The following is a 24,071-nucleotide window of genomic DNA, read 5'->3' on the forward strand; positions in this document are numbered from 1 at the left end:
GAATAGTAACTGACCTGTTTAGACAAGACCAGGCTGATGTCCCTGGGCACAGAGCCTTAGCAAGCCAATATGGAATTTACCTTCAAGTCTAGCCAGCCTCCCTAATTAATACATTGTTTAAGAATGCTGGCCAGCCACCCCAAATAGCGTATCTCCCCACATTTGGAGGTTCCACCTTGCTGAATCCCAGAGGTTATTTCAACATCATTTACCTGTATGGATGTGTGTGTATTATTAGGCTTCCGTGTATTGTAGAGTCATTGTGGTTTAACAGAAAGCAAAAGGCTTTGTAATTGTACAGTTGAATCTTTGGCACTTACTAGCTATATATATAGTTAAAAAAAAAAACAACAAACACACAACCAACCAACTGAAATTCACTGGGTTTCTGAGGCTGTAAATCACAATGGAGGGAGATTGCCCACCTTTCTCTTTAGAAGCTGCTAGTGGATTCGAACCACTAGAAAGGTGACACTTTAAGGTTAACAGTGCGACTCCTATGGACAACAACACCAAAGCTACTGTACTAGCTGCATGGCCTTTGCCAATTTAACTTCTCTGGGCCTCTCTGGCCTCATCTGTAAAATGGGTCTACAGTACCTACCTCGTGAGGTTGTGACTACAAAATTGCATTGTTTAAAAGCTCTTGGCACATACTAGAGACCCAGTGCCCCTTGAGTTCCCTCCCCCAGTTGGCTCTGAAGCATGTATGTGTTTCTTCTTTCTTTTTAATTAATTTTTTTTAATTAGTCTGCATGCTGTCAGCCTAGCAACACTCTTCTGTGTCTCTCCACCAGGAGGCACGCTCCTTCCAGGGACCGAGCCCACAGTGGACACGGTGCCCGTGCAGCCCATCCCAGCCTACTGGTATTACGTAATAGCCGCCGGGGGCGCCGTGCTGGTGCTGGTCTCCGTCGCGCTGGCCCTGGTGCTCCACTACCACCGGTTCCGCTATGCGGCCAAGAAGACTGATCACTCCATCACCTACAAAACCTCCCACTACACCAACGGCGCCCCTCTGGCGGTGGAGCCCACCCTAACAATTAAGCTAGAGCAAGACCGCGGCTCCCACTGCTGAGGGCCGAAGCAAGGACAGCACCCCAAAACAAACGAGAAAAACTGCAAACATGTGGCCTCAATTTTGCACTTTTTTCTTCTCGCCTAGTCTCTGTGTGAACTCGCAGACATCGCTCTCCCAGGTCCCCAAGCCCTGTGTACTCTAATCCATCCCAACCATTGCTCCTTGGGTTCTTGATTTTTTATTATTTTTTTTCTTCTTCTTCTTCATTTGTTGATTCCAAACCAACACCACTCAACTCTAATGCTGCATCTTGGATTATTATGAGAAGAGATCCCACCACCCTTAAGCACTTCACAACTCAAGGCTCAGCTGGTTTTGTTCCAGAGACTGGTTCCTTGTTTCTCCCCTTGCCTTATCCCATCCCTCTGCTCGGTGGGCAGCCTGCCAGGAGACTTGATGGGGACCCTGGATCTGTGTGTCTGTACATAGTATATACATTCGCGTGTGTGGGTAGCTGTATGTATGTGTGGGCGTGTGTGAGAGAGTGCTTGGTTCATGGTGCGTGTGGGGGCGTGTGAGTATGTTCAGTGAGGGCCCCCTTTAATTTTGCGTTACTTCTCCTGGGGTACATTTTACAAGAAAATAATATACTGTACTAGTTTTGTTTACTTGGAGAAGAGATTGAAGCTTTTTGTTGCCTTATCTAGCTATGGCTGGGTTTCTGTTGGCTGTCATTATCATCTCCAGGTACCTAAAGAAATAGAGGTCACATGGAATAAAATGTGACTCTTCCTGTCCCTGCCCCAAGCCACCTGACCCAAAAAAAAGGTTCCACCAATGGACTAGACGTGATGACTCCCCATGTCATGTCTCCTGTTATCTTTGAAATAGCGAGTTACAGCCATTGGGCACAAACGGAACCATCTCTCCTTCCAGCCCTAAAGCGAATCTGTCTCATGTTGCCTTATAAAAGAGAATCTCATAATGAATGTTTAGCTGTTATTGAGTCAATCCAATCTTGGAGTAAGTCATAGAGAATAACAAATCTGAGTGTGTTGTACAATAAAAGCAGTAGTTTGTATAAGTCCGGAGCAGGAGGAGAAGGGAAAACTGGATGGCTTTGAAAAGTGTCCTCACCCCGGGGGCTCATTGGGCCCAACTTGGGGTGGTGTTGGGTGAGAAGGTGAAACACCCTAATCTTTGGTATGCCATTAATCATCATAATCGTATTTGTAAAATATGGGAAGACAAGGATTGTTTGCTTTCCTTTCACGGGCTAATGTGTGCCTGAATCTATAGCCACTCAAATATAAAGCTGTCCACCTGACTTATTTAAATATTACAAGAAAAGAGGAAGTGATAATTTAAAAAAAATAATAAAAGTACTAGTGTGCCATCCTACCCCTCAAAGCACCAGTGGCATCTGGCAGATAGACCCTCGCTCATGAGGCTGACCTTGATGTTCCTACATCATAAAAGAGGTTGTTTAATGAAGATAAGCCTGATGCTGTCCATTTGTCCTCTAAGTATTGTGGGGAGAGCTATGTTAGAGAAAATGTCTAAAGATGATAAGCAAAGAAAGGATGGATTAAATACTGAAGTCCATTCCATTGACAAGAAAAATGTGTGTTTTTAGCAAGCTTCTCACTGTGGTGAAGCTCAGCCTTGGGAGTGTTTCTTTCTCCCCTTCCCACCAGGAACCCAGTGGGGAAGGACAGGCATCTCCCCCAAAGCTGGTTGCTTGGCCTGAAAGCCGCAAGGTACCCTTGGAGAACAGAATTCTAAAATGAATTTTTTGTTTTGCTTTGTTTCTTTGGAGAGAGAGGCTTTTAGCATTCCTTCAGCATATCTAGATAGATCCCTGCAGCCGACACTCACTTTCACATCTGGTTCGTTTCATCTTCCTGAGAGAACGTTGCTCTCCCACTCTTATTCTGTTTCAAAGAGCTACTCGGGCTCCACCACCGCAACCCTGCCAAGAAAAGGAAAGATGAAAGGCTAGCAAGCAAGGAGCTACCTTGAAATCTCAAGAAGTCGTCTACCCAGCAGGTGATGGAAGAGGGGGAGGGGACAGCCCGGGAGTCTGTGTAGAGCCTTCCCCCGCCAGGTCACCAAGGGCTTCGTCCTCTCAGGTGTGCTAACATCCACGGCCAGCTATGTGTTTGGGGCCAGACATTCCCTCGAAATGATTGGCATCCCTGTAGATGTCCCTGGAGGCCAGAAATAACACCTGGAAAACCAGCCAGTACAGCCACTGGCTGAGTTATCACATACCCTTGAGTATTTCCCTTCTTTAAAAGAAGATGACAACAATTTCTGTGAACTTGCTGCATCTTTATCTGATGCCCCATGCGGGGAAACACATCATCCTTATGTACATGGCAGAGTTGAAAGTATGGGACTGCTCAAATCTTTGTGAATCCCAAGCTATGCTTAAGCTAAGAATCCTCTCTCTCCCCACCCTTCTCTCTCTTTCTCCACTCTTATCCCTCCCTCCATCTTTCTCCTTCTTCCTTCCCTCCTCTTGCTCCTTCCTCTCCCTCTCCCCTTCTCTTTCCATCCAACTCTCCCAGCCCTAACACCTTTCAGAGTATTTGTCCGGGCACTATGCTAACCAGGCAGTCCTGTAGAAATGTCATGCCTTGCAGCTTTAAACAGCAAAATTCCTTATTTCCAGAGAGAGGGAAGGGGTCACTCTTCTTTTAGGAAAAGAAACCTGGACAGGTGAATGCATGCATGCATGTGTTAAGAGTTGCTTCTCGGAAGACAAAGATGTGATCTAACCATTAGATTATAAACGAATGGAGGCATCCAGGGCCTGACTCAGCTGACTAGGAGGTGATAAAGCGTCTTGTCCCAGTAGAGATTCCACTGTCAACACCTCCAGAAGGAATCCTCTTGTCTCTGAGGTGACAGCCTCTTCCTTGATCACTAGCAATTGTTATCACCTAATTAGTGGCTGAGGCAGGAAAGGGGGGAATTCATAGCATTCCCATTGCCAAACCATATTGCTGAAATTAAGTAAAACTGTCCCCTTTCCCTGGTCCTGTAAATTGGGGATTAAAGCCAGAACTGGATAGGAAATCCAGTAACACCCGTCTGTACAAGGACTCTGTCTCGAACATGAATCTAGCAGGCAAGCAAACACCTAACTAATCCAAAGTTACCAAAGAACAACAGCAAAACGAGAACACGTCAAGATTTTTACTTCCTGTTCTTGCCCCCTCTCCCTGTAACTGTGACACCCTTTGCATCGCTCAGTTGCCTGTGTGTCAAAATAACTTGTGGACGTTGGAAACTATTTGAAAATGTATTGTGTGGAATGTAATAAAAGGATGATATTTTTATACAAACATCTGGGTTTTTCTTCCCACCCCGCCCCCACCCTGGCCTATGAGAAAGAAGTAGGCTTTGAGCAAATTGATGTTTCCAGAGTTTCACACACCACCCTCTGAGCTCCGGGGCATTTCTGTGGGAGGTAGGTGGGTTTTCTCCTTGAGGCTGAATGCCAGCTTTTCCTGCTTTTATTTTATTTTATTATTGCTACTTGTTAGGAGTTTTATTTAATTTGTGCAGCTGAGCCAACTTTGATGATTGGTGTGGGATTTTGCAAAAGTTGCTAAGTGCTAAATTGCTAAATGCGATTCCACAAAATTTCTCTTGATGGCAAATCTCTGGAGGTAGGACTCTGCTTTCAGAGGCCCCAGGGGGAGTGGGACGGGCAGAGCTGAATCATGTAGTCAGCTCTGACAAGGGGCACGGCTTCCTTTAGGGGATGGAATGGAGACTTTGCTCCCCTCACCTACTGAATTCTTACTTCCATGGGGATGTTGGTATTCAGTTTATGAGCACTTTCCCAGACAAAATGGGAGTGTATGGCGTGTTCAGGGCTCACAGTTTCTAGACTCCATTCCTTAGAGAGTAATGAAGAGACTCATGATTTTCATGATTCTGAAATGATCAGGGTGGAGCATTTTATTAAAAAGAGCATGCTATAAAAACTCTGGAGAGAGAAGCTTGGGGAACCTTGCTAGAAAACAAAACAAAACCCAAAGCTCATTTGACAAGCTTTTATTTTGTGTCCTCTTTTATATAAGATAGTTAATGATCTAGATATATACACACATTTTTACCAAAAGGGAATCAGGAGGGAGAAATGTAGCAATTCTTAGCTTTGAGGCAATGATTGATAAGAAGTCATGGAAAGATTTTTTCCAAATCTCCTCACCCGTGAGGAAGAACTGGGGACATTTCATCCGCCCAGGAGCCTTCCTCTACGTTCAGGAAGACCCTGAAGGAAGAACTTGCTCAAAAGACCCTGTTTGGACCAGAATCCTGCCTTGTTTTTTCAAACCCACACTAGATCCCAGGAAGTGAGCACTCTTAAAATCTGCCTAAGTGATGCTAAAAAGAGAAGAATTTCAGGTTCGGAAAGTCCCATCAGTACAGCTGGCCCAGTGTAGATGTCCCTGGCTGCCGTCCTCACTGACTAGAATGTCCATGACAACGTTGCTGTAGATTGTGCGAAAGACCAGCATGTTACCCATTTTGTCTAAATAACATTCAATTTCCCTTGTTGCCATTTGTTCCCATTATTAGAGGAAGAAATGAAGCCAAGGCCCAGGCTCAGTCAACATCTTCCCTGAGTGGATCTGGGACCACACCTGCCAACCTCTAGGTATTCCCAGGAGCTCTCTGGCATAGTCTGTAGGGATTTGTTTTGCTAACCCAAAGGCCACTTCTCTGGTGGCTGGAACTAGCAGCTCCGTGGGGAAAAGATGGGCTGTCTCCTCTCTGGTTGTTTACAGCCTCAGAAACCCAATGAAGGGTCAACTATGAATCTAATCTGACTCTATAAAGCAGAGTTGGTTTTTTTTGGTTTTTTTTTTTTATAGTCCCTAGTGAAGCAGTTAACACAATAGGCTGCTAACTAAAAATTTCAGCTTTGATTCCACCTGGAGACAACTCGGGGAAAATGGTCAGGTGTTACACTTCCCAAAAATTAGCTGTTGAAAGCCCTCTAGGGTACATTTCCACTCTGACACACAGGGAGTTAGCGGAAGACAGAATCCACTTCATAGCTAATACTGGTATGTTTTGTCATTACGACTTTATAGGAGCCATATTTGAAGAGTTGAAACTTTCCTTTGCTCATCTTGGTTTTAGTGCTATGGCTTATTTTGAGGATCTGCTTAAGGGAACTCTGGTGGCCTAGTGGTAAGGATTTGGGCTGCAAACCTAAAGGTACTCAGTTCAAATCCACCAGCTGTTCTACAGGAGAAAGGCAATATCCTCCCGTGCAATTTACCACCTCTGAAAACCAGCAGAAGAGTCAGCTATGGCTTGGTTCTGACTTCATTGTACATAACAACTTAAGTCCTTCAGGAGGCCAATAACTATTGGGACTCTGATGTTAAGCAATGTATTTAGTAACACTGTTACCTGTAATATTTCTTCAGTAGAGAATTTCCAGTACAGTCCAGCCTGTTTATTACAGAAATTGTGTTTTCCAAGGATCAGATACCAAGCCTCAAGGCCCAGAGTGATGCCTCTCTTCTCCTCTGTGATGGTTGAATTGCAGACTTACTTCAGCCACAAGTCCCCTAGCCTGAATAACAGAAGCCAGCCAGCCTGGCCTGGCCCCACATTTGTTTTCTTCACCCCTCTGAAGGCACTCAGCAGTTGTTTTGCATAAACACTGTGGCCTTTCTGTAATCTGTGATGAAAAAGCGCTTCTTTTCTAAAGTTTTGATTTGGCTGCTTTGTGGGCCACTCATCGGAGCCAAACTGCAGATCTGTAGGTGCGGGCTTGTTTTTTCTCTTTAATTGTGCAGATCACTGGGGCTCTCACAGCTGTAATTTGCCTTTCATCCACTTCAGTGACGGCCCAAAGAAAACACAAAACAAATCCAACTAGAGGAAGGGGTGGAGGGTTGGGCACCAGCTGATGGTCTTACAATAAGCAGGGGGCGAGAATCGCCTTGTATAAATAAATTAAAATGTAGGCGTAATGTAGAATTTAATTAAGCCTTACATAGATCAGGTGCACTGGGTATGTAGAGAGGTTAGATACCATCAGAAATCGAGTTAGATTTTTCATCCAGAGCCCCTATGCACCCAGTGTTGGGATGAGATTTCCTGGCCCCAAATCTAAGCACTTGTATATATACATTTGGGAACTAGCCAAAGAGCAAAACCCCACTTACTGTCATGTGAACAATAGAAACACTAAGTGTTTTCAGGGCAAACCAAAGCTATTCTTGCCCCAAGTTCTAGGGCAAGAGTTTCAAAAGCATTCTTCTCACTTCTGGGCAGTCATTGTTCTTGGGCCCACCTCTGAGATCCAAAATCACCAGGATACATTCCAAGAGACATTGGTTAAGGAATAAGAGAGGCCTTTGAAGGGTCAGCAGCAGAAGTGTTGAAAGGATTAGGTGCTGGGTGGAGGGACATCTTTCTTACAGGCTTATTTCCATTATAGTGATACTGCAAAGACGACTTTTAGGATAGTAGCGGACAGTTGTTCCTTTTTACTGTTTTAACTCACAAGGTATGGAGGTTTGCATCCTCAAAAAGTGCAACCTGTATCGAAAACTGTATGGAGCTCTAGTGCCTCAATGGGTAGGGAGCTGTGCTGCCAACCCAAAGGTGGGAAGTTCAAATTCACTGCCTGGTTTGAGAGAGAAAGATGGGCTCTCTCCTCCCCTGCACTTGACCACCTCTGAAAACCTGCTGGAGGGTCAGCTATGAGTTGGTTCCAGGTCAATGGCAGTGAGTCTTTGAGATACAGAAAAGGCAAAAATTCATTCCACTCTTGCCCCCTTGCCCAGTCTCCTCTCAGAAGGTGACTGAGAAAGATAGTTCAGGTATCTATTACTTTACAAATACATAAATGTCTATAGAGAATGTTGTTTCATCTGGCTGGTACTGGCATTTGTTTTTATGTTGGTTTATGGTATTTTTGAATGCATGATCACAGTGTCTGCCCACTGTGTTGGATGGCTTGCTTCTTTCCATTGGAAAATGTCTTGATGATAATTGTGCAGTGAGTACCTTCATCGTCGCATAACATCCACGTTGTGTAGAAGAGCGTATTCACTGCTCTCCGCTGATGGACATTCAGGTTGTGTCTGCGGTTTTTTCACTCCTGTAAAAAAATAGTACAATGAACATCCTTGAGTTTGTTCTCTTTTCTTATATAGTTCTCAAGGACAGCATTTCTAGTTCAAATGCAGTGTCTCTGATCATTTTAATAAAAGATGCAAATGACCAAAGTCTACTTTTCAAAATGAATCCTCCCTGTTGGTAGAGTAACAGAGAAGAACGGTGGGCATCCTGGGTTTTCAGTCCCCTATGGCATTTGTTCAAGTGGCATAACCTCAGAAATTTCCCATTCTCTAAGATGGGTGTAGTCCTAACTAGTGAAGATTCTAGGCAGTTTAGTCAAGAAGAATCTTAATTTCTGGAGGGATCTATCCAGGATTTTTTTTTAAGCATTGCCAATGTATGGAGAAATCAGGCCTGGCTCCGTGTGGCCGCCCACCAGAGCTGTGGCAGCTGTGGCACAGTAGTTAATTCTGTCCCTGGGTTCAGCCGGCAGAGTCCTATTCTCCATGATTAATGAGTTCCACTTGGTTTCTTCAAAGAGTGTGCTGTGCCTTGCTGTTATTTATTTATGTTTTCTACTAAAAAATTCATGTGAAAAACATCCTTTAAGGTCAGTGAACAATATTGTGTTGCTGACTAAAATATTCCAGCAGCCACAGGTAGGCCGCCATACCAAGAGAGAGCTTCAAATCCTTGGGGCCTTGTGATTCAGTGCCACCCCCAACCCCATACAAGCCCTGAGAGGAGTAGGCCTTCTGGGCTGAAAGGAGACATCCAGCTTTCTTCAGAGGAGGTGCGTGGTGCCAGTCCCCTGAGGGAAGGCACTAGGAGGCGAGGTTGTTTTCTAGTGAACGTTTATATGTGTAGGCAAAGCTACTAGCCCCAAATGGTTTCTGTAATGGATGGAGGGTGGAGCAGAAGCCAAGGTACCTGTAAGAAACCCTAAAAAGACCACTGGCCTGATTTCTGTTGTACATTAAAACAAGGGGTTATAATAACGTGACTTTGAGCATGGGGAACAGTGTCCAGGGTCACATAAGGGCTTTGTGGACCATCTCTGACCAGCTGGAAACCTAAGACTGCTGCCTCATGGGCAGACAGTTTGGGTTTCAAAGTCTAGACAGTTCTAGAAAGAGAGTAGCTTGAGCGTGAGTTCTGGGTAGATGAAGGCATTTCAACTCATACAAATGTGCACGCAGAAACAACTTCTTGGCGTGACTGTGCAAAATTGAACCCTCTCAATGTCATTAACTAACATTCCTGAAAGCCAGAGGCTCTGATCCAGAACTGGAATGGTATCGTACTGTGTCTAGCCTTTCAACAGTAGCATTTTCTTTCTGGGGAATAGGACTCATTAACAGAGCGCTGGACTGGGAACTGAAGTTCTCCACAACTTGTTAGAGAGCAGTCAGCTCCAGTAATGATGGGAGTGAAGAGAAAGCTTTGAGCAGGGGGTGGCCTTGACCGAAGTCCTCTTCCCAGCTGGCCTGCTGCTCAGTCAGGCTTCATTTTAGCACAGTCTGTTAAAGACTCTTTTCGTCCTTTTGTGTTTCCTTACTGGCACCAAGGGGCTGGGAGAGGTGCACATGGAAAGCAAAGGCTGGACAGAGGGCAGTCCTACCAGCTGTTGCTTAGCTTAGAAAGATGGTCATTAGGACCTGGAGGGGATCGGCATGGATATACGTACCAGAGAGCTGTCAAAGTGCCTCATTAGCACCAGCCAACTGGTAGACCAAAAATGTGCACTCAAAGTTCGTGTGAAGTCTTAGCACCAATACACAATCATCAGTTTCTGGTTCTGTAGCTCTAGATAGGGCCATCATCTCACCTGTCTTTCTAGAAAGACATGGTCATAGCCAGATTGGTGTAGACCTTAGTGGCAGGTGTTGTTCACCTTCAACCTCTAACCTTCTCTCTGCACGCACTCTCCACCTTTCCTGGTGGCCCTCTTGTCCCCCACCCCCAGTCACTCGACATCCTTATCCTTTCTCCAACTCTCTTCCACCAAAGCTTCCTTTGGAAAAAAAAGCTCCCTTCAGATTTCATCATACCAAGATTTAGATGTCTGGACAGGTTTAATTGGCTGCTTCCTCCAAGTAGCTGCATTCTTAAGAGAGACTAAACCTCACGCCAGGGAAATTATTCTATTACAGTATAAAGTATCATTTCAGTCATCGGTCACCAGGAAAACTGCTCAGGGGAAAATCATGTCTTTAGTGAGCAGAGAGTAGTAAATTTTTTGGCACCCTAAACTTGTTAAGTTTAGTAAACTGTCCAGGTGCGATATGCTTATTGATATATACTTGTACAATTTTTTTTTGGGGGGGTGAAGGGCCTGTAAACGTATGAGGGGTAATTTTTAAGAAGACACTATTTATCCCATCGGGAGTGGATGCAGTTTTGTTTCTTTACCTCCATCATCATAATTGACCCAAATTGTACCACACCTCGCCCACTAAGTGATGCTTCTGTTGTGTACACTTCTTGATATTTGGGATACAAGAGAGAAGAATTGCCAAATCTCACTAAGAAAACTCTCTCACATGTAAAGAAATAAAACTTTTCCCCTACCATCTCAAGGGGAAAAAATAATAATGAAGGAGGAGAGAGCAAAAAAGCAAAACCTTTCTCCTCACCTCATATTTTCTGTATTTTCCCCATCTATACACCCTAATAGAAGGAAGCTGGAGAGAGGGAGGGGAGATATAAAGAACTTATAGTTTGTGGTTGTTGTTATTTGGCTGTGTACCTACAGAGATAAATAATGCCTCTGATTTTTCAAATGGTTAGGTTTAAAAAAAAATTCCAGAATTTTCCACCATCAGCACTGCTGGGTTTCCCAACCATCGCAACTGTGAAAACCATCTTTGTAGCTAGATGTTTCTCTGGCTGTGTTTTTTTCTTATTTTTCATGCCATTGTTGGGGCTCAGCGGAGCCATTCAGCTACCCATCACCTCCACGCTTGAAAGCATTATTAGGTTATTTCACGGCCTTCTTGTTTGCAGTCAGTATTTCCATTCCTCCTTGGTCTTTCCCCTTCATTATTCCAACACACACACACACACACACACACACACACACACACATAATGGAAAATTATGGGCAAATTCAAAATCAAACTCTTCCAATAGTCTTAGACAAAACCCCCTTTTGTCTTCTAGCTCCCAGCTAGAAACCATTTGGAAAAAAAAACACCAGAAGTATTTTTTTTTCATGACCTTAAATCGATTTGGCTGTAGCCCAAGAGATAAAAACCCCCGATAAAGGATCCTCTGGTTGTGTTTCTAAACTCAAGCCAAACCCAGAAAGGGTTGAATGGCTCTCAAGTAGCCTGACTTTCTAAAGGGAGGACGTTTGGCAAAGTTTAGATCAACATTTAAACTTTTGGCTTCTTCCTGCAATACTAAATGTTAAATTGAATTAAACACTTTGAAGGGCCAAGAAATATCTCCTCAGTCCTTCATTAGTTCCCATTTATTTCAGTTTGGTGGTGTCGTTCCTGCTGGGATCAAAACAAAATGGCTGAGAGAATTTACTGAAGGCTGCTCCTGTCGGAACAAACCAATGATTTAGCTGACTGAGGAGGTCCGGGAGCTTGGAGCCAAGTCCAACAAAGGCTTAGAGTGGCCAAAACTTTCTGTCAAGTGAATCACAGCCTCCCACCCTTCCCCTAACAAGGTGTCAAAAACTGTGATTTACTCTCAGTTCTGTTGCTGATTTGTTCAATGATATTTTCTTAACCTTCCTTCCTCAATAGTACCTGTGAAAATGAATAATTGCAATAATTTTCCATGAGTTAAGGTTGTCTTAGATCTTTACTTCAAAGATTGGTTGAACTTGAGTGGCTTAAGTGGAAGGGATAAGATTGACCTTTCACAATGTTTTATCAGCTCTACCTCAAATACGGTGAACACTTAAAATTTGGGACACAATCTAGACTCTTTAAGAAATTTCCAATTTAAAAATTCATAATAGCAAGAATATGGAAACAGCCCAAATGTCCATCAACAAATTACTGGTTTAAGAAAATTTTGGTAAATCCACATGATTTACGCAGCACTCAGGAGCAACAGTTTTGAAAAAATACTATATAACATAGGAGAGGCTAGAGAACGTTATGCTGAGTGAACTCAGTCAGGCCCATACGGACAAACACTGTGTAAGACCATTATTGTAAAAACAGAAAGATAACTAGTAAGATGTGTATCCAAAGAGGGAAGGGGAGGGAGCAGAGGGACTGAGGGTGAGGAGGGGGGATAATAATGGTGGGCACAGATCAGTGGTGATATATTTTGTAAGACACAATGTATGGTAATAATCATAAGAAACACAATGTGAATGGAAAAGAAAAACCAAACCTTTTTTTAAAAAAAAAAATCCTGCATTACTAGTTGGAGGACTGATTGCTAAGAAAAAGTTGAACGTATTGAAAACCTGGAATCATCCTTCCCTTGACTTGCCCTGTTCAGCACCTTCTCTTCCTTCAGATTGTGAGCATATGCTGTAGGCAGTTGTGCTGCTAACCCTAGGCCTTGCTTCATGGTGGTTCAAACTGGCTTCTTGGGAGAAAGATGAGCAGCCTCCTCCCATGTAATTAACCGCCTCGGAGACCTAATGGAAGGGCAGCTACGAGCTGGTTCCAACTCAGTGGCAGTGATTTTGAAGGTTGAGTTGAGATTTTCCTTAAAATAGGTGACTTCCAGGAAATGTTACCCCCTGAACCGGACTGCCCTGAGGAGATGAAAGAGGCAGTGGGCATTGTAGGGCAGGGATGCTATCTCACATGGAAGCCACTGTGTCCACCTCATCCAGCAGCCACCTCCCAGAGCCCCCATCAGGAAGATCTTCCCACTTTCCCAGTCGACTTCCATAAACATGAGACTTTTTAAGCAAGAATACTATCAGAGCTTTACAGAGAAACAGACTGAGATTCAGGGAAAGTGACTTATCCAGACTTAGATCAGAATGAGAAACACAACCCAGACAAGAAGGAGGCACCCTGCTGCCAGTCCATCCAGACCAAGTCACTGTCAAGCCAGGTCTAACTCTGGAGGCCCCTGTGTTTCAGGGGAGAACTGCACTCCAGGATTTTCAGTAGTTGTGATCATGTACATCACCCACCAGGCTTTTCTTCTGAGCGTTTCTAGGTACATTTGAACTATCAACCTTCCAGATAATAGTGGAAGGCTTACTCATTTCTATCACCCAGAGATTCAGTTCCCTATGCTGCTGCTTTCTAAGTGAAACCAACATCAAACAGTCCTTAGAGCACCTGCTGTGCGTGCTGATGGCGAACCTGTCATCAGCTTCTGCCCGGCCTCCTATTCAACTGCTTGGAGTTGACATGGAAGGAACACTTCAAAGACAACTAATGCATGTCAATGTTCTGAACTCATCTGTGACCCCAGGATTGACTGTCTTAAATCATTTATTGAAAAGGATAGTCAGTGATTTGGGGAAGAAGTCTCACTCTCTGTGCAGTTTTATGAAGCTCTCTTTACAAGCCAGGAGGCGAGCAGAGCCGCTGGTTTGGTGCATGCTCGCTTGCCTGGCTGGAGGGGCACCACCCAGTAAAAAGCTTCTATTTCCTTTGCAGAAAGGAACAGAACAAGGTCAAGGCCAAGGCACTCCGTGCAGCCCACGCACGGCATACTAGATGTGGTGAATGTGTACTTGTAATGTTTTTGCAAGAAACTACCGAAAATGGCAGAATGTGAACCCCAAAGTCAAATAAGGGAAGGAGAAACAAAGAATAAATAATGTGTATGTGTTTGTGTATGAGTGTGTATGTATGTGTGTGTGTGTGTGAGAGAGAGAGAGAGAATAGGATGTGAATGAGGAAGAGTGACAGACAGCGTTCTTGTTAGAGGCCTAAAGCATGCCCGCAGGGGAATTTTCCATCTACAGTTTGGAAGTGTCCTAGACTGTTTTCTCCCTGGATAGCCCGTGTGGTCTTACAACAGGCAATGTGCCAGATCCCTCAGGAGGAATAGGTTTGGCTTGTGATGGGGAATCACTGTGTGCCATTTGTACTGTAGTGTTGCACTTTACTTCCAAGGACCCTAGAGACTATTTGACGCTGTTGGATAAGAGAGAGTTCTTGGAACCATCTAGTGGCTTTTCTAATCATTGGACAGTATAACTCTTAAGGAAGAGTCTCATTCTCCTCTTCAGGAAAAAGATGGGCAGTCCCCTCCTCTCAAGATGCACAACTTTGGAAACCTGATAGAGGGTCACTATGAGTTGGAATCAACTCAATGGCAACATGTTTAGAGGTTTTGTTTGTTTATTTGTGGCTTGCTTTGTGGTTATAGCTCTCTCACTCTGAAAAACCAGAGCAGTTGGAAATAGGCACAGCCTTGATGATGCCAAGGGAAGGTACACCTGGGAAAGCAATGAACTTGGCACCCAGAGACCTCTATGTTCATTGGAAAATGGCCAGGTTTTGTTAAGGTTTTGTCTTGATTTAAGTCACTGCTCAGCCACACTTGACTATTCAAGCTCTATTAACCTCCCTTCCAGTTCCTTATTCTGGAGTTCACTAGATCTTCCCACTGCTTTGTCTGCAGTCACTGCTGAAGAGAGCTGCCACCCAACTCGGGAAATACAAGGGGGCAAATTTGTGACCAGGAAAAGCAGTCACTTTTAATTCCTTTGTTGTTGATGTTGTTTCTATGTGCCATTGAGATGACTGTGACTCAAAACAACCCAATGAACGACGAGGCTGAAACCTGCCCTATCCTGTGCCATTCTCACTATCACCGACACAGTTGAGCCCATTGCTACAGTCATGGTGTCAAACCATCTTGTCAAGAGTGTTGTTCCCTCTATACTGACTTTCCTATAAGAATGAAGTCAGTCAACAGATCAGTGCATGGATGAAAAGACTCATTTGCAAGATTTGAAACTATTCACATAAAATATAGAGGATTCTCCCAATATGCTCTTTGCAGAAACCTCAATTCCAAAGCATCTTACTTTCAGATTTTCCTTCCTAGTGTTTAACCCAGTCCCAGTGGCTTCATTCATACCTTTCATGGATTCTACAACACTTGAAGTTAATGACTCAGATGTCCTCATATGCTATTTTAACATGAAGCAATCTTTGCCCTTCAATCAAATGTGAGGACCTTGCTGATGGTGACCTACTCTCATACCTCTCTATTCCCCCCTTCCTGGGAACCTAGTAGATCATCTTAAAAATGATGGCTGACTGGTTTGTTACTAATTAAGACTGCCCTTGAAAGACTAATGTAAACTAGCTTGGTCTTTCTGGATAGTAGCTACTATGGGGAAAATGAGAAGCACTAAATTTTAGATCAATATATTTTCACATTCCTGTCAAGCCCCTGTGAGTTCCTACCAAAATGATGAGCCAGTGGTGCAGACAGCCAATCGTGACAGCCAGGATCCAAGACAAAGCAAATCTGTTCTTCTCTTAGAGCGCAACAGTAGTGATACAGCAGTAATCACAGTGTTCTGTCCACAACAAAAGGACTTACGGTCAGCTGAGGGATCTCCTCTGGTCCTAATATAATACTGAGAGCCAGACTTCAGCCTTTGGAGTCAGACTGACCTGCCACTGAATTCACATAGGGGCACGAAAGGATATGGGGGTCATGTGTGTACAAAAGTTCAAAGTTCAAAGTGTAAGTCCTGTGGGTGGTATGATCCATTCCTGGTCTGTATCCTCCCAGAGGTGTGGTCCATTACTCTCTGTGCTCTCATCTCTCGCTCATAAACTTCCTCATCAACCCAAGCAGCTCTGGAAGATAAGAAATTAAAAATAAAATTCCACGTTTGTCTCCTCACAACCTCCTGCTGTCCTCCTTCACGTCACCAAATGGGTCTGCCATCTTGTGTCATTTTTCTTTCTCCAAGAGGTACTACTTCTGCTTCCTACCTTGAGCTCCTCACTCCCCACCTCTCCCACTGCCCCCAAGCAAGGCTAGTACTTTCCTGCCTAGATTACATCTTGGCAGCTGTCTGCCCCCACCCCGGTCTTATCTTTGTGACTATTACAGGGACCCAGTGAGAAACAAGTAGAAGTTTACATGGCCTGTGAAGGACAAAGAGGCATTTGGGAGAGAAATCTCTCAAACACAGATATTAGGGATACTAGCAAGGGGAGTAGAGAAAATTGTGATCAAAGTAAACTGCAATCAAAGTAAATTGCTTTTTGTATAAATACTCCCTTTATTTTGGTTTTCCCCAGCGTGCCGTTCCTTCTCTAAGGCTTGGTGAACAGATGCACTTTCAAAAATGTTGATTAATTTATCCTTTTTTTAAAAAAAAAAAAAACCCTTCCCACTCACCCCAACTTCTGGGAACATCTAAAAACCCAATTGGAGCCACTAAAATGTTCTTCTTCACCTTAAATAGCTTTTGATTCTCCAGGTGCAGAAATCTCCTCCGCAACTGAGCTCCAGAACCTCACAACCTGACTAGACCTTGAGAGGTCATCTCGTTCAGTTCTCTGCCTCCAGATGAGAAAGTGCAGGAGCCCTCATAACAGGAGGCTGTGCTCTCCTAGGATGAAATGTTCTCACAGCCATGGACGTTCTTTTCCCCTTCCTCCAAAATCAATGCTACATCCACCCGTTTCCAGCCTATAATCAATGGAGGTCCTCCCTGAGGGTATGAGATGGAGCAGGATGGCATTCGAGCCTCCAAGAATTTGTCACTTCCTTGGCAGAGACCAAATCCCTAAAAGCAAGAACAAGATTTGGCACAGAAGTCCCTGGCAGGGACCCCACCGTTCTCCTCCTCTGCTGATTCATGTGTTCTTCTCCAGCGTTCCGCATCTTTTAACCATGAAGGTGTTAAGACACATGAGCATTCCGTCACAATGATTAATTACTGAAAATGTGACAGTTGTCTCCCATGCTCATTTTTTCTCCTAAGGTTAAAGAAGAGTTCTGGGTTGATTTTTCACAGGCTTGATTTGCTCCCTGTGACAGACACCACCTGCTTCTTGTTGATTCATGCTCACGTCTTCATTGCAAGGGAACAGCCTGCTTTAGGGGGGCCTGGACAATGATACAGGGATGGGAATAGAAGTGAGGAAGCTGGCGTGGCTCGCAGGTGCCAGTTGCTGTACTGTAAACATGCCAAGAACAGGCTGGTTTTATGAAGGGATCGTGGCATGTGGGATGCAGGGCCAACACTCTTCCAAGTGGGGTCTTGGCACGTCTTTTTGTGTATCCCTTACCAGCAACTAGAGGGGTGAGAATGTGCTTGAGAGGTTTGGCTAGAAAGAAGGAAGACTTCTAACCTGATAAAAGTCTCTGCCTCCAGGAAAAGAGTGAATTTCAAATCTGGCAGTGATAAATGGAGGCTCAGTACAGACCATGACCAAGCAAATCTCCCCTAAATGCTCGTGAGGGAGAAGTTCAAGCCCAGCTCAAGTTCTTTTTCCTCTTGTGTTATTATACTTTAGCTGTTTACATTGGGAGTTTTTAAACGTTAATTTTCGGGTATCAGTTTATGGCATTGAACTCACAGTTATTCACCTGACCTTGGTCTAAATACAACTCCTAAAAATCTACATACAGTCCCTCGACTGATCTTGGGCTGAAGGCCTGGCTAGCCATAATGACCATAGGAGAGAGGAAGAAAGGATGAGATCCTGCTTGCCAGCATATATTTTTATTTTTAATGTTTTACCCTTTGAAACAGGTTAATATTGGCTATAATTTCTATAAGGTGGCCCACACAGGGAATAGAGAGACCTCTTTTAACCATAAAATTATTCTTGATCCTTTTTTAATTTTTAAATGTTTTTAATGTTTTACCCTTTGAGACAAATTAATATTGGCTATGATTCCTATAAGGTGGCCCATACAGTGAATAGAGAGACCTCTTTTAACCATAAAATTATCCTTTAAAAAAGACAGTAATAAGGCTGGTGAACAGTCAGAGTAAATTAACTCCATGTCAAGCTTGGACTAGTCAAACTGGATGTCTCTGATCTATTCTAAACTGTGAAGGAAATAGGAGGGGAAAAATAGGTGGCGGAGAAAGAGGAGAGAGATTAGCTCAGATACGTGGAAGTAGACAAGCATGTTGACATTCTTTCCAGTTCTACTCCTACAATGAAATGCATGATGGTGAAATGTGACTTCCTTACACTACTGTGTGTTTATTTGAAATCAAAAGGAAAAAGACACTCACTGCACTTTGTGTCTGTGTAGAAGCATACATGTGAGGTGGTAAAATGCGAGGTACTAACTGAACGTCATAGTAACAGCAAGTGATAATGGGCATAGAGCCTGATGTGATGCCTCAGAGAAAACTCATTGGTAATGAATGATAATCGTTATAACAACACGACGTAGCACGTAAGACCTGACCTTTCATTTCTGAACTTCTGGTTGGTTGTTGTTGGAAATAAAGACAAGGCACTTGAAGGGGACAAAGATCCAATAATATCTATATAGTAAAGGATCCAGACGCTGATGCCGATTCTCTGCTTGCCCCACTGAGGGGATAGTATCGAAAAGATGACCTCTCTGTACTTCACCATGATGATAGGACTTATGATGATGTGTTTTGTTTTCTTTTTCTTTTTTTTTTATTATTGCAGTGGACATCCCAGAAACACGTGGGCGAGAGGGGTATGGTGAAGAAATTGATGGTGAGTATTGCTTGATTTAGAAGATTGTCATGAAATTCAAGTTCAGCTGTAAAGAAAGACATCAACCAAACTAATATTGGGATAACTGGCAGGCCAGAATTTAAAGCTGGAAGACAGAAATTTAAGTGGAAAGAGCTGAGAGAAAAATGAGGAAACCCCGAGTGGCTCTGTTAGGTTAAATTTAGAGATTTAGACAGTTTATTGAGTTAGCCCTGCCTAATCAGAAACAGGCCTCCCACTTGGGCAACTTTCTACATTCATGGTCAAATCTAGATAAACCCTTTCAAAGTAGAAGACGGGCCCTTCCATCAGCTTGGCTGTTTGAACCCCTTGACCTCCTCCCACAAGGGCCTGAGTAAATGAGTGTAACAAGAATATTCTTCCAGGCCGGCTGTGGTTTCCAGTTCCCTGGCTTTGAGGAACCTTTCTCACATTAAGCAAGACCCTAAGTTGGGGTTCTTTGCAAGATTTAGGTTTCATCCCACACAGTCTTTCTTGTACTTTTCCATTTATTCCTTACTATAGTTTCCCCACTTCAAATCCATAGAGTTCAAGAGGCTAGAGCAGGAATCTTGACTGGTGGGCAACAGAGCAAACATGTAATCCTGAGATGTAATCCTGCCCCCCAACCCCCACTCCCCTCCCCTGGGCTCAGAGCTGCTCTGGCCTCCGAATGCCTGTGTTGATCTCCCAAAGACTCAACAGCCAAGGCCCACTCAGAGAGCAACTCTTGCACAAGATTGATGCGTTTAAAAGAACAGTTTATAGAGCAGCTGCTTTTAACCTGACCTTAATCAAAAACTTCAAGTGTAGTTATAGAAACTAGAATGACTAACCCAAACATCACCTTGCTAACTGAATGCAGACTCTCCCTGCAAAACCCAGTCCAACACTCCTTTTATGGGCAGAACTGCATGACTGGAGAGATCAAGCAGTAGGAACACTGCGATGTGGTAGGAAGAAATGAGAGTGTAACATGTCTGAGTCCTACTTCTCTCAGTTGCTGTGATCTTGCATCAACTGTCTAATCACACACTCTTTAAACTACGTTTCCTCATCTATTAAAAAAACATGCATTATCCTGCTACCTTCTTCATGAGATTATTGAGAGATCCCAAGAAATGAGTTGTGAATGTGGCCATGGTGTGCCTACTACTTTATAGAAACATAAGTGAAGATGAGATCTGGTGACCAGAAAGTATCCGTTGCTTGCATGGCAGGAATGTTAAGTTGGGAAACTCATCATGTGATAATTTTGAGCATGTCCTCTGATTTAACTTCAGTCAGTTGGAAATAAGACTTGAGGAGACAAAGAAAGTAGGGTGCCTAGAACACAGGGTCATCGGGGTGCTCAAAGACACTGGAAAAGTTTTGTTACAATCTCAATTTACCTACTGTCAGATTATTTAAATATTAGATTCTAGATATCATTGTTAGGTACCATTAAGTGGATTTAAACTCATAGGGCCCGTGAATAAGGTCACTAAGGTTAATATTGAAGCCTTGCCCCATCCTGTGCCATCATCAAGCCATTGTTGCAGCCCCTGTGTCAACCCATCTGGTTGCGTATTGAGTGAGATGTGGATTCTATTTCCATTTTCCACAGATAGATGTTTTGTTTTGCTAGCACCATTTGTTGATACACAACATGCTGATAGGCTTTGGTTTTGTTTTATCCATTCTACTACTCTTTTTCTCTAAATCAGTGCATTTAAGCCATTCACATTAAGTGTGATTATTGACAGCCCAGTTTTTATTGTTGCAATTTTGCTACGTTCTGTTCTCTGTTTTTGCTGTTGCTTTGGTCCATCCACTTCCGTTTGCTGTTTCTACGTAAAGAACTTCTCTTAGTGTTTCTTGTCGAGTTGGTCTTGTTCTCACGAGTTCCTTAAGTCCCTGCTTTTCTGCATATGACCTAATTTTTCCTTTATATTTGGTGGGCCCCTCTGCCGAATACAGGATCTTCAGATAGCAATTGTCTTCTTTAAGCCTCTGTATATGTCATTTCAATATCTTGTTCACCTGGCTTCTGCTAAGGAGCCAGAGATTAATCTAATTGGTTCTCCTTTGTAGGTGACTTTGTTTTTCTTGCACTGCTTTTAATATTCTATCCTTATCTTTGATCTTGGGCAATTTGATATGCTTGATGGTTTTCTTTGATGGTCTAGTGTATTGGTGTTTAATGAGCTTCTTGAATGTGGATTTCTTTGTTTTTTAGGATACCTGAGAAATTGTCTTCTGGTACCTCTTCCACAATTTTCTCAGGGTTTTCCCCTCCCTCCATTCTGGAGTTCTGATCTTTGTGTTATTCCATTTGATATTATCCCACGATTCTAATATTTTCTTCATTTTTCTTCCATCTTCTGTTTTTTATTCTAGTTAAGTTCCATGTCTTCTAGCTCATTGATTCTTTATTCCATCTTTTCTGCCTTTCTGTCCCTTCAGCATGTTCAACAATTCTGGCATTTCAGTCTTGATATTCTGTATTTCATTTTCATGCATTTCTGTTGTTTCTAGTACTGTGTTGATTGTACCCTTTCTGTCTTATGACGATTTGTTAAAACTCTTGCACCTCTTTATTTATGGTTTCAATTCTTTCTTCATTTGTAACTTGTTCAGTAGCAGTCCAGGTAACTATGTCAACATATTTCTTCTGCTTTCCTGACTAGCGTATTCATTGGGTTTGCAGACTGGGCTGCTTTTTTAGGAGAAAGCTTGTTAGTTTTTTCACAAGACTCGAACCTGCCAACTACTTCTGGGCCAAATCCTGGTATGTGTAAGGTAGTTTCTACTGTGTCTGTGTAGGTTGCTCACGGTTCCTTATCTTTATGATGCTCTTGATAAGTTGCAAACTTTAAGTATTGCCCCTAATTCAATTTCCCAGTGGCAGTCTTTCCCACTTGATTGTCTGTTGGTGGCTCTGTTCCCAGTTTTCTGTGGCAGGCTTCTTATCTGGTGTCCTTTGAGGGCAGGAAGCTGAGGTCTTTCCCTTTGACCACCTGGGGGAAGGGGAGCCTGCTTCTCTGTCCTGTCTTGTAGTTTGAGGCAAGGGAGTGGCCCCCCACCCCCACCCCAGAGGCTGGAAAAGTCCCAGGAATGCTGCGTGGGATATTTTGCTCAGGGGAAAGGCCCAGGAAATTGCAGGGTCCCAACAGTGCAGCCCTCTAAGCCTCAGTAAGTGCTAAAGGTGGACCTGCATGTCTGTCACTTTTCATGCAGGCTGGTTGGGATGGGATTATTTTTTGTTTACTTGAGCAAACAAAGAGCCAGGAAAGTGGAAAAGTCTCAGCAGTGCAGTCCTCAAGTGGCTGACTTACATACCTCACTCCTCTCCTACTGACATCTTTTGATTTCTTGACTGCTGCTGGCATGGGTGTGGATTGCAATCCGTATAAAAGGAAATCCTTGACAATTTTCATCTTTTCTCCACTGTGAAAAAGCACATGTGGTGAAAACATGTGAAACTGTTCACTGCAGATTAGTAAGTAAGTTCTAGTTAGCCTGTGTTTACCTTGCGTACTGAGTAACCAACCTTTGGCACTTACACTCTTGCATATGCTTTGCACCACAGATGAGTATGAGGTGGACTGGAGCAACTCTTCTTCCCCAACCTCAAGGTCTGGCATCTCCTCAGCTGACAGAGAGAAGAACTGGCTGTATACACTGGACCCCATCCTCATCACCATTATCGCCATGAGCTCGCTGGGCGTGCTCCTCGGGGCTACCTGCGCGGGGCTCCTGCTCTACTGCACGTGCTCCTACTCGGGCCTCAGCTCCCGCAGCTGCACCACGCTGGAGAACTACAACTTCGAGCTCTACGATGGCCTCAAGCACAAAGTCAAGATGAACCACCAGAAGTGCTGCTCGGAAGCCTAACGGATTGCATCCAAATCACATCTGACGTTTCATTCCGGCAAGACGGGCTGGGGAAGATTAGATTTTTTTTTTTCCTTTGGGAACTGAATGCCATAATCTCGATCAAACTGATCCAGAATACCGAAGGTGTGGACAAGACAGGCGAGTTGAGGAAGGCGGGGAGACACAGCCCGCACAGGGGATCACTGCCCACCAAGAACTGGAGTAGCCGAGTCACCACAGGGACAGGGCCGTGACCTCTGCTGGGACAAAGACAGGAGCTCATCTCTTTGGAGTCACAGTTCTATTTTGTTTGTGTGTTTGTTATGATTATTATGATGATGTTTGATTTCTTGGTTCTATGAGCAACTCAAAAGAGGCCGATCAGGAAAGCGACCTTTCCAAGGGCCAGATCCAAGTGTTGATCACTCTTCTGTGCTTTCTCTAACTCATCAACACTTGAAACGTGGAGGGTCCTTTCCGCCTCTCCATCTTGAGACTAGAACCCACAGACAGAGCCGGCCAGCTTCTCTGGGCCTGCAGGGATTTGCTGCGGTGGGAGCTTCTGCCACTCAGCCCTCCATCTGCCGCTGCCAGTCCTAGCGTTTGAGTAGGATGTTGTTGCCTTTAACTTTTTTTAATCCAGGGGAAAATTGCCATTTTAGGGTCAGCATAAACAGCTCTTTCTTATGTGTGATTCAAAACAAACCTGAAAGGAAACTTCGCACGTCAAATCCAACAACCCGTGGAAGCACCTCCACGTTAGAAGTGGGCAAGCCTTAAAGTGCTTTGTGAACAGGAGCCATTCGTTAAGTCTAGAGCCAGAGTGTGTGACCCGGAGGAGGATTTCCTCGAAGGGGCTCTGGTGGTGGTTTTGCCTTTTCTTTTCCCTTTCCCTTGTTCTTCACACTACATACACACACACACACACACACACACACACACACACACACACACACACATGTTTGTCAGATCTCAACTCATGTCCACCTCATGCATATAGAATGTACAACTGTTTTAGGGTGCTCCAGGTTGTTAACTTGCAGAAGCAGACCGCAAGACCTGCCTTCCTAGGGCCTCTCAGGGGGTTCAGTCCACCAGCCTTTCAGCTTATAGTCCAATGCTAAACCATTAGCCCCATCCAAGAACTCCTCTGGCTCTCTAAACCCAGTGGGCCACCTTGGGTAGGATTCTGAGAGGCAGGGTGAGGAAATGCAGCTCACTGGTATGTTCTCTCTAGCAGTGAAATCTTATAGCTAGTGACCCTGGAAAGGAGAGCAGTGGATGGAGAAATAAACGCTCAGTCTGGGACCCCATGATGGCCCCAATGGGCAGCTTGTACATACAGACATTGTGATTCTTTAGTCTCTGAGATGGACTAGTAAACACTCATTTCTCCTTGGGGTTAGAGCCACCACCTCAGTTTTTCATGAGAGTCAAAGCTAAAGAGC

At 43.9% G+C, this 24,071-nt stretch overlaps 1 protein-coding gene across 5 annotated transcripts in view; it reads left to right on the plus strand.

Moving 5' to 3' along the window:
- The window catches only part of NRP2 (neuropilin 2), a 147,008-nt gene extending 124,310 nt beyond the window's left edge, over positions 1–22,698 (plus strand). For 2 of the 5 annotated variants that reach the window (XM_006889115.1, XM_006889116.1), the window contains exon 16: positions 798–1,727. In XM_006889115.1, the coding sequence (XP_006889177.1) occupies positions 798–1,078 (281 nt within the window). In that variant the 3' untranslated portion in view covers positions 1,079–1,727. Of the gene's footprint in view, positions 1–797; positions 1,728–18,714; positions 18,766–22,336 lie in introns of those variants that run through there. The other 3 variants (XM_006889113.1, XM_006889112.1, XM_006889114.1) reach the window with 3 other exon arrangements.
- Positions 22,699–24,071: the final 1,373 nt, after the last annotated feature.

The sequence above is a fragment of the Elephantulus edwardii genome, unplaced genomic scaffold (assembly GCF_000299155.1).
Source record: "Elephantulus edwardii isolate Elephantulus edwardi_28Jun2011 unplaced genomic scaffold, EleEdw1.0 scaffold00075, whole genome shotgun sequence".
Classification (NCBI taxonomy): domain Eukaryota; kingdom Metazoa; phylum Chordata; class Mammalia; order Macroscelidea; family Macroscelididae; genus Elephantulus; species Elephantulus edwardii.